The 17,164-nt window shown below is 36.8% G+C and overlaps 1 protein-coding gene across 1 annotated transcript in view; it reads left to right on the forward strand.

Moving 5' to 3' along the window:
* Positions 1 to 17,164, forward strand: part of Sycp1 (synaptonemal complex protein 1) — a 94,569-nt gene that overhangs the window by 11,149 nt on the left and 66,256 nt on the right. Inside the window, exons 9-11 of the mRNA XM_032896932.1 lie at positions 1,913 to 1,982; positions 2,537 to 2,610; positions 9,086 to 9,194. Of these exons, the coding sequence (XP_032752823.1) occupies positions 1,913 to 1,982; positions 2,537 to 2,610; positions 9,086 to 9,194 (253 nt within the window). The remainder of the gene's footprint in view (positions 1 to 1,912; positions 1,983 to 2,536; positions 2,611 to 9,085; positions 9,195 to 17,164) is intronic.

The raw sequence follows: 17,164 nt of genomic DNA on the forward strand, positions 1-17,164 counted from the left end.
GATTCAATCTCTGGTTCTCTTGCTATTATATGGCAAGTGGTTTCATTGTAGAGTCATCTCTCCAACTCCATAATACCGCTCAAATTGACATGTTAGTAATATAGTTTAATTTGTTAAATATTTATTGACCATGTGGGTAGGGACAGCACACTGTGACATATAACTATTAATTAAAAAAAGGTGGGTATTGCTAATCTGTATTTTGTTTCTGCTTACGTTTGTTGTTTTGTACCACTGAAGATAGCATAGTTTTTTTAATGTGTTTCAACAATTTCTGCTATAGTTTTTTTCTGTTTTTTCCCCTCCTTCCCTCCTTCCTCCCTCCCTCTTTCCCTTCTTCCCTCTCTCTCTCTCTCTCCCTCCCCTCTCTCTAAATCAGTTAATCAATGTCTGTCTGTCTGTCTGTCTGTCTGTCTGTCTGTCTGTCTGTCTGTCTGTCTCTCTCTCTCTCTCTCTCTCTCTCTCTCTCTTTTCTCTGAGGCAGAGTTTCTCTGTATAGCCCTGGCCGTTCTGGAACTCATTTTGTAAACCAGGCTGTCCTTGAACTCGATAGTCCTGTCTCCCGTGAGTGCTAGGATTAAAGGCCTGCACCACCCTGCCTGGTCCTTTTCTGTTTTCTGTTTCTTGTGTTATCAAATACTTTCCGACTTTAATACTGTTTTTTTTCACCCCAGAACTTTTATAGTTATGCTCTTATGTATGCTTGTGAATATTTTCCCTTTTAGTTGTACTATTTTTTTTATTTATTTATTTATTTATTTATTTATTTATTTATTTATTTATTTATTTAATTTCTCTTTTAATTGTACCAAACATTTTTATTCAGCTATTCTCTATTTCATTTAACTCCTCCTCCTCCTCTTCCTCTTCCTCTTCCTCCTCCTCCTCTTCCTCCTCTTCCTCCTTTTCCTCCTCCTCTTCTTCTTCTTTTTTCTGGAGCTGAGGACCGGACCCAGGGCCTTGCGCTTGCTAGGCAAGCGCTCTACCACTGAGCTAAATCCCCAACCCCTCATTTAACTTTTATGAAGAATATTTAAAACTATATTACAGTTATTTGATATTCAAGCTTATTTTATATGCATGCACACTATTTTCTCATATTCAATGTCAAATTTCTAGATTTTGTGCTGTATCCTAAAGTTTATATCCTAAAATAAGTTCAGACACATAATAGACACTCAGTTAATATTTAGTGGATGAATGAATGAAAAATAATTTGATTTTACAAAGCAGATTTATTGAATGCTGAGCAAATGCATTCTACCAGGTGATGCAAATACATATTTGAATTTTTGTGGGACTGCCTCACATTAGTGGTGAAGAAAGAAGTTTAATAAGCACAAATAAGTCTAAGATGATAGTTTCGATGCTATTATATTTGTTTTTGCTACCCCTTTAAAATCTTATGGATTGTGGCAAGGGATTAGTTAAAATGTGTTATTAAGAGAATAGAGTGAAAATATTCACTTTGCTGTTGTGCTGTGTTATGTGATGTTAGGCATTCTATAATAATTACATGTATATATTTAAATATACAAACTATTAAAAACTTAATTCGTATGTATATGTGTGTGGGTGTGTCTGCCACAGTGTACATGGGGAGGTTGGAGTTGGTTTTTTATTTGTACTGTATGGATTTCAAGGATCAAATGCTGGCTGAAAGGTTTGTTGGAAAAATTATGCAATTATGTTAAGACAAGGTTTATTTATTCCTTTTTAAAGTAAAGGAAGATCATGAAAAGTACCTTATCAGCTAAGGTATCTTATTGGCCTCATAGTAAATTGTTATGGTGTTTTCATTTTTCAACGGTGTATTAATTTATAGCTAAAGATGATGTAAAATTTATTAATATTTTCAAAGTTTAAAAAGTATTTAAAAAGTCTGATTTTAAAGTTAAACTTTGTATTCTAGAAAATGATACTAGCTTTTGAGGAACTTCGTGTGCAAGCTGAGAATGCCAGGCTGGAAATGCACTTTAAGTGTAGGATTCCTATTTACATTTTCATGTTGCTTTTCTGTTACTTATATTTTACTAGATTTTGTTAATATTTGTGTCTCTTTAATTTGATGCCCTCAACTATTATATATTTCATATTTTCGTTGCTTTTGTAGGCCCCTCAAAATCTTATTGGTGGTAGAGAATTAATATTTGTTACATTTTCTTTTGGTTTTGAAACTACTCTTTCTATGAAATAATACTTTTTATGGCTTATATTTAATTTTTAGAGGCATAGTTTTGCCTTACTTATATATTTCTTGGTAAATTATTAAGGTACAAATAACTAAGGTTTGCTATTTTAGATAAGTAGGTACTGTTATAAAAGCTGTAGGATTTTAAGCTATAATTTTGATAGTGTACACAGTCACTAATTTATTAAAAAGAATTGGCAACAAGAAAATACCAGTTTTAGTGTACTAGAAACTTTTGAGGTTTAATATAACTTTGAGATAAAGAAAAACAATATTTAAATTTAATTAGCAATGGAAAAATTATGCAATTATGTTAAGACAAGGTTTATTTATTCCTTTTTAAAGTAAAGGAAGATCATGAAAAAATCCAACATCTTGAAGAAGAATATCAGAAGGAAGTAAACAACAAGGAAAATCAGGTTTTAAAAAATAACTCACTATTTATAATCTTTTAAAATTAATAAGGTTTATACATGTTTATAAGGTATGATGTAATATTTTGGTTTTTGTCCACATTGAGTAGTGATCAAATTAGGTTAGTTAGCATATCATATCCATCACTTAAACTTTATAGTCTGTACATTTAAATTCTATTTGGAGATTAATGCTAAATTCTTTACATTTTTTAACATAAAATGCCTAATATATCAAAAGCATTGTTTGCAGACATAGATAATTTATATAAAAAGTTAATATTATATATATAAATCTTTAGCCTTTTGCTTAGTCAAATTAATTTTCATGATTCAATTAGACACTCATTGGAAGGTTCGTCCTTAGTAGTTTTGAATCAATGAATCTATAATATCATTTTACATTGCTACAAAAATATGAGAAATTTTGTTTAAAAAAACCTAATAAATCAACATGATCATTGATAACTCATTTCCCATTTTGCAGTTTATTTTGAAATTAACTCTCTTTAACACCAATGAAAGGAAAGTAAAAAGTTCTCTTGCTTCTTTCACATAGTGGAAAACTTGTAAATGGTAAGCCTATATTCTCTGATATTTTCAAGAATATCAATTTTAGGTTTGTATTATGCTATCTCTTTTTCATGCCTTATGCTTTTCAAATAGAAAGTGATATAAAGTAAGGGATCCTAGTATTTAGGAAGGATCAGCAGCCAGGTTTCTGAATTCGAAGCCATCCTGGTTTACACAATGATTCTTAGGCCATCCAGAGTTTCATAGATCTTGTCTCAAGAATGTGCAAGGGATCCTCTTTATTTCTTCCCATCGCCTCCAGCTTTCTATAAGATACCCTGTTAAGGGGATATCTATTTAAATAATAATAAAATAATTAGAAGTATAGAAATCATGTTTAGAGTTTTTTTTTTCCCATCTTTATTAACTTGAGTATTTCTTATTTACATTTCGATTGTTATTCTCCTTCCCAGTTTCCAGACCAACATCCCCCTAACCCCTCCCCCTCCCCTTCTCTATGGGTGTTCCCCTCCCCATCCTCCCCCCATTACCGCCCTCCCCCCAACAATCACATTCACTGGAGGTTCAGTCTTGGCAGGACCCAGGGCATCCCCTTCCACTGGTGCTCTTCTTACTAGGCTATTCATTGCTACCTATGAGGTTGGAGCCCAGGGTCAGTCTTTGGGTAATGGCTTAGTCCCTGGAAGCTCTGGTTGCTTGGCATTGTTGTTCATACGAGGTCTCAAGCCCCTTCAAGCTCTTTCAGTCATTTCTCTGATTCCTTCAACGGGGGTCCCTTTCTCAGTTCAGTGGTTTGCTGCTGGCATTCGCCTATGTATTTGCTGTATTCTAGCTGTGTCTCTCAGGAGAGAGCTACATCTGGTTCCTGTTGGCCTGCACTTCTTTGCTTCATCCATCTTATCTAATTGGGTGACTGTATATGTATGGGCCACATGGGGGGCAGGCTCTGAATGGGTGTTCCTTCTGCCTCTGTTTTAAACTTTGCCTCCCTATTCCCTCCCAAGGGTATTCTTGTTCCCCTTTTAAAGAAGGAGTGAAGCTTTCGAATTTTGGTCATCCTTCTTGAGTTTCATGTGTTCTGTGCATCTAGGGTAATTCAAGCATTTGGGCTAATATCCACTTATCAATGAGTGCATACCATGTGTGTTTTTCTGTGATTGGGTTACCTCACTCAGGATGATATTTTCCAGTTCAACCATTTGCCATGAATTTCATAAAGTCATTGTTTTTGATAGCTGAGTAATATTCCATTTGTAGATGTACCACATTTTCTGTATCCATTCCTCTGTTGAAGGGCATCTGGGTTCTTTCCAGCTTCTGGCTATTAAAAATAAGGCTGATATGAACATAGTGGAGCACGTGTCTTTGTTATATGTTGGGGCATCTTGTGGGTATATGCCCAAGAGAGGTATAGCTGGATCCTCAGGTAGTTCAATGTCCAATTTTCTGAGGAACCTCCAGACTGACTTCCAGAGTGGTTGTACCAGTCTGCAATCCCACCAACAATGGAGGAGTGTTCCTCTTTCTCTACATCCTCGCCAGCATTTGTTGTCACCTGAGTTTTTGATCTTAGCCATTCTCACTGGTGTGAGGTGAAATCTCAGGGTTGTTTTGATTTGCATTTCCCTGATGACTAAAGATGTTGAACATTTCTTTAGGTGTTTCTCAGCCATTCGGCATTCCTCAGCTGTGAATTCTTTGTTTAGCTCTGAACCCCATTTTTTTTTTTTTTTTTTTTTTTTCGGAGCTGGGGACCGAACCCAGGGCCTTGTGCTTGCAAGGCAAGTGCTCTACCACTGAGCTAAATCCCCAACCCCCCGAACCCCATTTTTTAATAGGGTTATTTGTCTCCCTGTGGTTTAACTCCTTGAGTTCTTTGTATATTTTGGATATAAGGCCTTTATCTGTTGTAGGATTGGTAAAGATCTTTTCCCAATCTGTTGGTTGCCGTTTTGTCCTAACCACAGTGTCCTTTGCTTTACAGAAGCTTTGCAGTTTTTTTTTTTCTTTTTTCTTTTTTCGGAGCTGGGGACCAAACCCAGGGCCTTGTGCTTGCTAGGCAAGCGCTCTACCACTGAGCTAAATCCCCAACCCCAAAGCTTTGCAGTTTTATGAGATTCCATTTGTCAATTCTTGATCTTAGAGCATAAGCCATTGGTGTTTTGTTCAGGAAATTTTCTCCAGTGCCCATGTGTTCGAGATGCTTCCCCACTTTTTCTTCTATTAGTTTGAGTGTATCTGGTTTGATGTGGAGGTCCTTGATCCACTTGGACTTAAGCTTTGTACAGGGTGATAAGCATGGATCGATCTGCATTCTTCTACATACAGTGGAACCAGCACCATTTGCTGAAAATGCTATTTTTTTCCATTGGATGGTTTTGGTTCCTTTGTCAAAAATCAAGTGACCATAGGTGTGTGGGTTCATTTCTGGGTCTTCAGTTCTATTCCACTGGTCTATCTGTCTGTCTCTGTACCAATACCATGCAGTTTTTATCACTATTGCTCTGTAGTACTGCTTGAGTTCAGGGATAGTGATTCCCTGGGAAGTCCTTTTATTGTTGAGGATAGTTTTAGCTATCCTGGGCTTTTTGTTGTTCCAGATGAATTTGCAAATTGTTCTGTCTAACTCTTTGAAGAATTGGATTGGTATTTTGATGGGGATTGCATTGAATCTGTAGATCGCTTTTGGTAAAATGGCCATTTTTACTATATTAATCCCACCAATCCATGAGCATGGGAGATCTTTCCATCTTCTGAGGTCTTCTTCAATTTCTTTCTTCAGAGGCTTGAAGTTCTTATCATACAGATCTTTTACTTGCTTGGTTAAAGTCACACCGAGGTATTTTATATTACTTGGGACTATTATGAAGGGTGTCGTTTCCCTAATTTCTTTCTCGGCTTGTTTCTCTTTTGTGTAGAGGAAGGCTACTGATGTATTTGAGTTAATTTTATACCCAGCCACTTTGCTGAAGTTGTTTATCAGGTTTAGTAGTTCTCTGGTGGAACTTTTGGGAATCACTTAAATATACTATCATATCATCTGCAAATAGTGATATTTTGACTTCTTCTTTTCCAATCTGTATCCCTTTGATCTCCTTTTGTTGTCTGATTGCTCTGGCTAGAACTCCAAGAACTATATTGAATAAGTAGGGAGAGAGTGGGCAGCCTTGTCTAGTCCCTGAGTTTAGTGGGATTGCTTCAAGTTTCTCTCCATTTAGTTTGATGTTAGCTATTGGTTTGCTGTATATGGCTTTACTATGTTTAGGTATGGGCCTTGAATTCCTATTCTTTCCAGGATTTTTATCATGAAGGGGTGTTGAATTTTGTGAAATACTTTCTCAGCGTCTAATGAAATGATCATGTGGTTTTGTTCTTTCAGTTTGTTTATATTATGGATCACGTTGATGGTTTTCCGTATATTAAACCATCCTGCATGCCTGGATGAACCTACTTGATCATGGTGGATGATTGTTTTGATGTGCTCTTGGATTTGGTTTGCCAGAATTTTATTGAGTATTTTTAATCCGATATTCATAAGGGAAATTGGTCTGAAGTTCTCTTTCTTTGTTGGGTCTTTGTGTGGTTTAGGTATAAGAGTAATTGTGGCTTCATAGAAGGAATTTGGTATGCTTAGTGTTTTAAATTGTGATTGAAATATATTTCAATTTCTAAGCTATGCTTACATTGTGTGAAAGAGTTTTTAAACAGTCTTTTTGTATTTTAACTTTATTTTTTAACTATATTTCTGGAAGAGGGAAGTCTTCTTAAAAATTGAAATTGTGCTTATTTCACAAAATGTAAAGATAGAATAAAATGCTAAAAAGATCATTTTGTAATTTTTGGTGCCATGTTTGAGTTTGTAGATTGTTAGACTTTCCTAAGTTCCTGTTTGACCTGCTAGTTTTTTTCCTGTGATATATATATATATATATATATATATATAATTTTTCTAAAGTTTTTTATAGACATTCAAAATCCTTGCCTCATGATAGAGTGTGACAAATGACATTATGTAGCAGAGCTTAGGATTGTAAAGGTCAGTTGAGTGTTACTATTTTTATGCTGACTCTTTCTTTTATACTCCTTTCTTACCTGTGATATCCATTTTAGAGAAGATTTTTCTTTTGTTTTGTTGAGGTTCTTGAGTGTGAACCCAGAATCTTAGGTATGCTGGGTAAATGGTCTGCTACTTAGCACTATCTCTAATTTAAAGGTTCTTTGCAAAGGTAGAGCAGAGTTACTTCTCTGATGGCATTGGCTGGTAGGTGGTAGAGTCCAGAGTAAAAAAATGAATTTTCTTTTTTTGTACTTAAATCCTTCTGAAGTGTCCATGGCCTTTAGTCATCAAAAAGTTTCAGGACTCTTTGGGTTAAGTTATCTTGGTTCTCATTAGTATCTTCCTCTGTATATTTGTTCCAGTTGCTTTTCTTCTTTACATGTTATAATTTGTGATAAACTATTTTCCACCTATTAAATGAGCCAATTCAAGCCAAATTAAAGTATATAAAAACAGGTTTATTGGGAAATAGCCAGTTCATCAACTTCGTAGGAGATGAGGGAAGTTGACATGAAGAGGGAGACAAAGGGGAGGGGAAGAGCAAGATTGCGTTCTTGCAGGGAGAGGGAGAGGAAGAAAGGAGAGATGAGAGAGAGAATGAGAATGTGAGGAGAAACAAAAACCACAATCCTTGATTATGTAGGGAAGAGCTTGTGGGGGAGGGAAAGCCCAGCCCTCTGGGTTGGAAAGTTCAGCATAGAGGGCTGGGTATATGCCCACCATGCCCTGTAACAGGTAGGGAGTGAGGGATGCTAGGAGAACCCCAGACACCAGGTTGGCTTTGGTATGTAAAATATGTAGTTCATCTTGGGTCTAAACCCCAACAATTTGGATTATTGGATTATTAGAGTCAAAGTTATCTCTATTATTTCCTTGGCGAATTTTTAGGTGATTTGGAGATAAAAATAGGGAGTTAATTATTTTTTTAAATTTGAATCTTTAACTTTGCTATTTCTTTATACCACCTGTAGCCATCTGAATACTTTCGGTTATCTATATAAAGATATCTCAATAGTTTGTCTTCTTAAATCAGCCTAGAACAACCATTTCTTTTTGCCTGCTTGTCTTGCTGCCTACATTCCTTTCTGATTTTTGAGACAGGGTCTTTCTAAATAGTCCTGGCTGTCCTAGAGCTTGCTATGTAGACCAGGCTGGCCTTGAACTTACAGAGAGATCCATCCTCCTACCCCAGTGCTGGGATTAAAGTTATATGCTATTATGTCTGGCTTGCCTGATTAATTTCTATATATCAAGGTTCATTTTAACCCTTTGAAAGTTTTACTACTTTCCACAAGACTGATTTAGATGTTCCTCTCCTAGACACATGCCTAAAGTCTTAGCACTTGGGAGTCAAAGACAGGCGGGTCTCTATGAATTTGAAGTCCTCCTGATCCATATAAAACTCCAGACCAATAAAGGATACAGATAATAACTCTATCCAGAAAAACAAACACAAAACAAAAGATAAAAAACAAAACAAAAAACCCTAATACAAATACTAGTAAAAAGATTGCTTCTTTCTTGATTTTGATAACATTTTTTTGTTCTATTACTGATGATAATGCTCAGGTGTAATTGTTTGAATGCTGAGTTTCTTAAAGGTGAGCTCTCATTTCTACATATTCAATTTCTGGTGCTCATAATATTGAGCGAATGAATTTTCATTATGTACTTTCTCCTTAAAAGTTTGAAATTAGTAGTTTAATACTGAATATATTATCCAGGTTTACTCATTCATTCAATAAATATTTATTTTATAAGCATGTATTAAATGATATGCACAGTATCTAGAAACATGAAATAAGTATATATAATTATAGGTGATAATGGATACCAAGGTGCTAATTTTAACTTTTTCCATCTAAAATGTTTTTTTAAAATTTATTTTAGGTATCACTACTATTGATCCAAAGTACTGAGAAAGAAAATAAAATGAAAGATTTAACATTTCTGCTAGAAGAATCCAGAGATAAAGCTAATCAATTAGAGGAAAAAACAAGTAAGAATTCATATAAAAATATGAGACTATGCCTTATGCATTCTTTTTCTTCTAAATTTTTGGGTTTTGTCACAATTTTTAATGATACTTTCTATTGCTTTGCTCTTACACTTGGTTTGATCAGTTGAAGGAGGGAATAATTGAATCACTTGGAGATCTTTATCAAAGCACACATGCTCCTCTTTTTCCCTTTTTCATACTTTTAACCTTCAGTTTCAGCAACATTCTATGAAAAGACATTAATTTTAGTTGTTTGGGACAATGCATTTTTTGTATATATGATGTACAAGGTACAGTTTTGATTAATGTACATATTACTATTGATCACTTGTCATTACCATTTCTGTCATTACTTTATGATGGGTGTTCTAGTTTGGGTCCCTGCTGCTTTGATAAACAACAGGTGATACCTGTTTTGATACCTGCTTTGATAAACAAAGAAAGGTGATGTACACAGTTCATCACCAAGGGAAGTCAACAGGAACGAAAGCAAGAGCAAAAACTGAACCTTCAAAAGAAATTGCCTATGTCTTGCTTTCTAGTTTGTTGCCAGCTCATGTTCACCCAGCTTTTTATTATACAGCACATAATTTGCCAGTAGTTGCACCATCCACAGTGGTCTAAGCCCACATATGCCAATTAGCAATCAAGAAAAACCCGTAGACACGCAGACCTACAGACCAGTCTGTTAAAGCAAGTTTTCAGTTGAGATTCTCTTTCCCCAGGTGTGTCAAGTTAACAAAAAACAAAACAAAAACTAAACCAAAACCCCAAAAAACTAAACAGGACAGTGGGCCCTTTCACATTCTCTTTTGTTCCTTTGTTCATCTCAAGTGCTTGGAATAGTGCCTGAAACATATGAGGCACTCAGATATTTTATAAATGAGTGAATCCTGTGGGAGTAGTCTGGAAGAAATTACTCAATTTTAGAGCAAGTTTTGGAAAAGCATTGGAGAAAATTGTTGAATTTTTCTTTAGATTATTAATAGTTTGCTAGAGAACTCTTCAAGACAATGAATAAGAAGACATGTCTTATACAATTCATGGGAATGTGAAGGTAAATGCATCTATGGTAAACTGAGGGTGAGGCTGTTACTTAGAGAACTCAAGCAGATGAGACTATAAATGTGTGTATCTATTGATTCAAGTAGCAAAATATTTAGGAGGTATAATATACTGTGTAAACACCATTTTCCAGAACATAGTAACATTTTTTGTTTTTCTTTTCTTTTTTTTAAAAGACTTAATTCTTTATTATATATAGTGTTCTGCCTGCATGTATGCCTGCATGCTGGAAGAGGGCACCAGATCTCATTTCAGATGGTTGTGAGCCATCATGTGGTTGCTGGGAATTGAACTCAGGACCTCTGGAAGAGCGGTTAGTGCTCTTAACCTCTGAGCTGTCTCTCCAGCCCCATGTTTTTCTATTCTTGAGAGAACTTTTTCCAGTGGCTAATATATCTGGCTCGCTAACTTAGGCTTCTTAATTTTACCTTATATTACTTTAATATAAGTATTGTGTATTTTATATATTTATATACTACTTTATACCTGGTGTACCTTTATAATGAAATTATTTAACTTTTGCCTCATTTTGAATTTTGAATTTTTGTGGGATGTATGAACATTTGTGTGTGTGTCTGTGTGTGTGTGTGTGTGTGTGTGTCAAAATGAGAGAGAGGGACAGAGACAACCAGAGAGACATACATACATGCAGACAGACAGAGATAGAGATTAATTTCGTCTTCTGAGGTCAGTGTTTCTCATCCTTTGGGTCGTGACCCACTTGAGGATTGAATGATCCTTTCACAGGGGTTCACCTAAGATTATCAGAAAACACAGACATTTATATTATAATTGATAATAGTAAAATATAATTATGAAGTGGCAGTGAAAACAATTTTAATGGTTGATGGTCACAATATGAAGAACTGTATTAAGCATTAAGAAGGTTAAGAACCACTGTCCTAGATTGTTCTTTACCATATAATAAAATAATAATTAATAATCTATAATATATGTTATGCTATAGTATATTGAGGCATGTTCTCTCACTTGAACCAGTTCAGCTAGTCTATAGTCATTTTGCTTACGGATGTCTTGTCTTTGCCTTACTGAGTACAGGAGGGCTGCTACTCTGGGATGTTGATATGCTTTGTATCCACTGAGCCATATCCCCAACTGCTTCCTGTTCTGTTCTGTTCTGTTCTTTTCCTCTTCCTCCTCCTCCCCCTCCCCCTTCCCCTCCTCCTCCTTCCTTCCTTCTCTTTCTCTCTCTCTCTCTCTCTTTTTCTCTGTCCGTCCTTCCTTCCTTCCTTCCTTCCTTCCTTCCTTCCTTCCTTCTTCCTTCTTTCTTTTCTTTCTTTTTCTTTCTTCCTCCAGATTTTATTCCTTCCCAGTTCCACATCCTGCTTCCTCCCCACCACCCTCCACCCATTGCCATGGATGTCCCCACCCACCCCACCAAATCTCCAAACTCCCTAAGGCCTCCCTCCAGTCTCTTGAGGGTTAAGTGCATCTTCTCTGACTGAACCCAGACCCGGTAGTCCTCTGCTGTATATATGTTGGGGGACTCATCTCAGCTGGTATATGCTGCCTGGTTGATGATCCAGTGTCTGAGGGATCAGGGTTCAGGTTACTTGATATTGCTGGTCCTCTTACAGGGATGCTGTCCTCAGCTTCCTCGAGCTTTTCCCTAATTCAACCACAGGGGTCTGCAGCCAAGCTGAAGGGCCCAAGTGAGGATGCTTCAGTCCCACTTGGGAGGGAGAAGAAAGCATCCACAAGTGGGGAGGGAGGGAGGGATCTGGGAGGGGAAGGGGATGGGGGGTGGAGAGAGGGGAACATGATCTGGTATTGGGTGGGGGAAAGGAACTGAAGCCCTGAACCTCGGGAGGAAGGAGGTTGGGAGGACCCTCTAGATTGTGCCAGAGACCTGGGAAGTGAGACACTCTCAGGACTCAAAGTGGGGACCCTAGACGAAATGCCCTACAGTGGGGAGAGGGAACTTGTAGAGCCCACCTCCAGCAGAAAGAGACAGGGCATCAAAAAAGGGATGGTTGCTATTCCACAGCCAAAACTCTGACCAGTAATTGTTCCTGTCTGAAAGAACTGCAGGGATGGAAATGGAGAAGAGCCTGAGGAAAAGAAGGTCTAGCAACAGGCCAAAATGGGGATACAGCTTAAGGGGAGGGCCCCAGTCCTGACACCGTTACTAAGGCTGTGGAGTGCTCACAAAAAGGGACCAATCATGACTGCCCTCTGAAAGACCCAACAAGAAGCTGAAAAAAATCAGATGCAGATATTTGCACCCAACCAATGAACAGAAGCTGCTGACATTTTATATTCTTACTTCATCCTGTACTTTGGTTATTTCTTCTACCTAAAAGTTGCCTCCTTTTTTAAATTTGTTGGTTAAATTCTTATATATCTTTGCTAACCACTCACCCTACCCCTCACCTCCTGAGACAGGGTTTTTCTGTTTCTCTGGCTGTCCTAGAACTCACTCTGTAGACAAGAGTTGGCCTATGAACTCAGAGATCTGTTTGCCTCTGCCTCTCAAGTGCTGGGATTGCAGGTGTGCACCACCACATCCAGCTCCTTCCTTATCCTTGGTAAAGGCCTTCATTGCAATTCATTGGAAAGAGTGGATTCTCTGATTAAGGCATATTTTGAGACAGGATCTTTGACTTAACCAGGATTATGCTGGATAAATTCTGTAACTTCTGCTTCCCCACCACAAAATGTGCCTTCTCATCCAGCTTTTTAAAAGTGGGCTCAGGGAATCAAACTCAGGTCCTCATGTTTGCACATCAAGTACTTTACTGATTGAATCATATTCCCATATCCCTGTGGTGGCTTGAATGAGAATGGCCCCCATAGGGTTATATGTTTGAATACTTGGCTTTCAGTGGATTAAAATGTTTTGGAAGGATTAGGGGATGTGGCCTTGTTGGAAAAGGTGTGCCACTAGGGGCAGGCTTTTAGGTTTCAAAAGTCCAAGACATTCCTAGTTTGCTGTGTCTCTGTGCCTTGTGCTGTGGATCAAGTATTGGGAACCAAATATTTAAATATATGACCTTTGGGGTGGGTCATTCTTATTCAAACCACCACAAGGAAGATGACTCTATTAGTAAAGCACTCCTAGCCATTGCTTCAGTGACATTCCTGCCTGATGCCATGCTCCTCATCCTGTTGGTAATGGACGTTAATTCTCTGCAACTGTGAGCTCCAAATTAAATGCTTTTTTTTTTTTTTTTTTTTTTTTTTGAAAATTAGTTGCCTTGGTCAGGGAGTTTTGTTTTGGCAATTGAAAGATAATAGACACTTAACTTTCTAAAGAAAACAGTTTTCAGGACTGGATAGATGACTCAGTTTTTAAAATTATTTTCATTGTTCATTTTATTTGTTTACATTTCAGATGATATCCTCCTTCCCAGTTACCCCTTTACCAACCCCCATCTGTTCCCCCCTCTCCCCTTTTCCTCTATGAGAGTGCTCATCTATCCATTTACCTACTTACTCTTGCCTCACCCCTCCAGCATCACCCTATGCTGGGGCATCAAGCCTCCCCCCTACCACTGATGTCAGATAAGGCCATCCTATGCTACATATGTATCTGGAGTCCAGGCTCCCTCCATGTATACTCTGTAGTTAGTGGTTAAGTCCCTGGAAGCTCTGGGTGGTCCAGTTAGTTGATATTGTTCTTTCTATGGTGTTGCAATCCCCTTCAGCTCTTTAATCCTTCCCCTAGCTCTTCTCTTGGGGTCCTGTCTGATGGTTGGCTGTAAGTATCTGCATCTGTATTGGTCAGGTGCTTGTAGAACCTCTCAACAGCCATATCAGGATCCTGTCAACAAGTGCTGACAGGATCAGCAATAGCATTGGGGTTTGGTATCTGCAGATTGGATGGGTCCCCAGGTGGGGCAGTCTCTAGATGTCCTTTCTTTCCTTTGGACAGGAACATTTCTGGGTTAAAAATTTTGAGATGCGTGGGTGGCCCCATCCCTATACTGGGGGCCATGCTTATCTATTTGAGGTGGTCGCTACAGATTGTATCTCCCCTTTGTTGGATATTTTAGCTAAAGTCATCATCACCATTATCTCCTGGGAGCCTCTTGCTTCCCTGGAGTCTGGGTCTTTGTAGTGGCTACACCCAGTTCTCCATCCCTCACTGCTACATGTTTCTATTCAATTTCCTGATTCTCTGTACTTTTCTCCTGTCCCTTCCAATACCTGTTCTTGTCCCCCTTCCCCCCTCTCCCTTCTCTCTCCCTCCCAGGTCCTTTTCTCCCTCTCCCTCCTGTGATTATTTTGTTCCCCCTTCAATGGAGGACTGAAGCATCCACACTTTGATCTTCCCTCTTCTTAAGTTCCTTATGGTTTGTGGGTTGTTTCTTGGGTATTCTGAGCTTTTTGGGCTAATATCCACTTCTCAGTGAGTGCATACCATGTGTGTTTTGTGTCTGGGTTACCTCACTCATGATGATATTTTCTAGGTCCATCCATTTGCCTGCGAATTTCATAAAGTCATTGTTTTTAATAGCTGAGTAGTACTCCATTGTGTAAATGTACCACAATTTCTGTATCCATTCTTCTGTTGAGAGACATCTGGGTTGTTTCCAGCTTTTGACTTAGTGGTTTTAAAAGCACTTTTTGTTCTTCCACAGGACATGGGTTCAATTTCCAGCACATATGTGATGGCTCATACCATTTGACCTTTGTGGGCACCATATGCATGTGGTGCATAGACACATGTAGATAAATCACTTACACACATAAAAATAAATCTTGGAAAAAAGTCATCAACCTAACTTTTGAACCTTTGATAGTAAGGAATCTTTTCTTTTTTTCTATTTCTCTTTTTTAGATTTTCTTTATCTTTGTTTTTAGCTATTATAGTATGATACTTTAAGATACCAATACAATTTTATAGTGTCCAGAAATCATAAATTAGTACTCTTTATTTGCTTCTCAGCAGTAATCTTTTTTAAATAGTAAGCTGCTCCATAATGTTTATTTTAGATAGGATCTTGCTGTGTAACCCAAATTGACTATATTGCCTTGCTATCTTAGCCCAAGCTGGGCCTTGAACTTAGCATCCTCCACCCTTAGCTCTTTGTGAACTGGGGTGTTTTATAGGCATATGCTACCATGTTCTCCTTATTTGTACTACTGATCTGGTTTCCTTTCCTTAGTAAAAAGAATGTCTAGCAAAACAAAAAACAAGAAAAAACAAAAACCAAAAAACAATCCAAAACAAGAGAAAACAAAAGCTATGGTCATTTAAAAATCCTGGTTTCTGACATATTCTATTCTATTAATATCTTTGCTTCAGTATTCTTTAATTTGGCTAATATCTTTTGATCTATCTTGCAATTAATTAATTCTCTTTTTAACTAATTTTTAAGTTACCAAGTAGTAGGTTTCATTTGGTGGTATATCAATACATATATTTCCTTATACTTTATTCTTACTCATTTTCTATTTCCATTATTCTCTATCTTCATTAGAATTTTTATGTGGACTGTATTCAGTCTGTAGTTAATTCTTGGTTATGTAGCTGCTTTCACAATATTCTGATAATTAAGGAGCATGGAAGTTTTAAATCTAGTTTCTTGTTCAATTTCTGTTTTCAGTGTCTTAAAGTTTTTACTTTAGAAGTCTTTTTTTTTAAAATTAGGCTTATTTCTAGGAATTTACTTTTTTGAAGCTTTTGTGAATATGATATTCTTGGTATTCCTTTTACCAAGTTTGTTTTTGGTATAATTGAAAACTACTGAGTTTTTTAACATTGATTTTTTGTTTCCTGCAATTTATTAAGTGTTTATCTAATTTAAGAGTGTTCTGGTGCAGTAACCATAGTATTTTAAAAATAGAATTTTATGTTGCCTGAAACTCTGGATTATTTGACTTCCTCTTTCCCTATTTGTATCCATTTTATATCTTTCTATTGTGTTACTATTTTAGCTAATGCTTCAAGCAGTATATTGAATAAGAGTTTAGAGAGTTCTCTTATTCCAGATCTTTAGAGTAAATACTCTTTCTTCCATTTAGTATAATGATGGTTATAGCTTTGTCACAATAGCCTTTATTATCTTGAGGTATAGTCCATCTATTCTTAATATTTTCATGAATTCATGTTGAACTCTGTCAGATACCTTTTCTGCATATACTGTGGTGAACATGTGCACTTTTTCTTGTGTTATTTGTGTGGTGTTATTAGATTAATTGATTTGCATATGTTGAGCCTACTTTGCATCAACTTTCATAACCACTTGCTTGTGATATATGATTTTCTTAATGTGTTCTTGAATTTGATTTGCAAGCATTTTGTAGAGAATTTTTGCTATGCTCACCAGATAATTGGTCTGTAGTTTTCTTTTTCTCCCTCCCTAACATTTTTCCTAATAAAATTTTCGTTTCTAGTTTTGGTGTCAGAACAATACTGACTTTGAATAATAAAACATAGAATAGTTTGAGAAGTATTGGCATTAGGTTTTTTTTTTTTTAATAAAACTTTGGAAGAGTTCAACAATGAGTGTACCATGTTCTGGACTTTATTTATGAAAAGCCTTTTAGCTCTTAGTTACTGTTTCACCCTCACTGCTTGTTTTAGTGCTTTCAAAATTGTTTACATATTCTGAGCTGACCATGTTGGTGCATGACTTTTAATCCTAGAAACTGGGAAATAGAGCCAGGTGAATTACTGGGTGTTCAAGGTTAGCCTGGTCTATTTACACAGTAAGTACCAGGCTAGCCAATGCTACATATTGAAACCTTGTCTCAAAAAACAAAGCCTGGTTATTCAGGATTTAATTTTATAGGCCATATGAATTTATAAATTCATCTATTTCTTATAGCTTTTCTAGCTTTTTTTTTTTTTTATTATTAACTTGAGTATTTCTTATATACATTTGAATGTTATTCCTTTTTCCGGTTTCGGGACAAACATCCCCTACCCCCTCCCT

Source organism: Rattus rattus, chromosome 3 (assembly GCF_011064425.1).
Source record: "Rattus rattus isolate New Zealand chromosome 3, Rrattus_CSIRO_v1, whole genome shotgun sequence".
Taxonomy (NCBI): domain Eukaryota; kingdom Metazoa; phylum Chordata; class Mammalia; order Rodentia; family Muridae; genus Rattus; species Rattus rattus.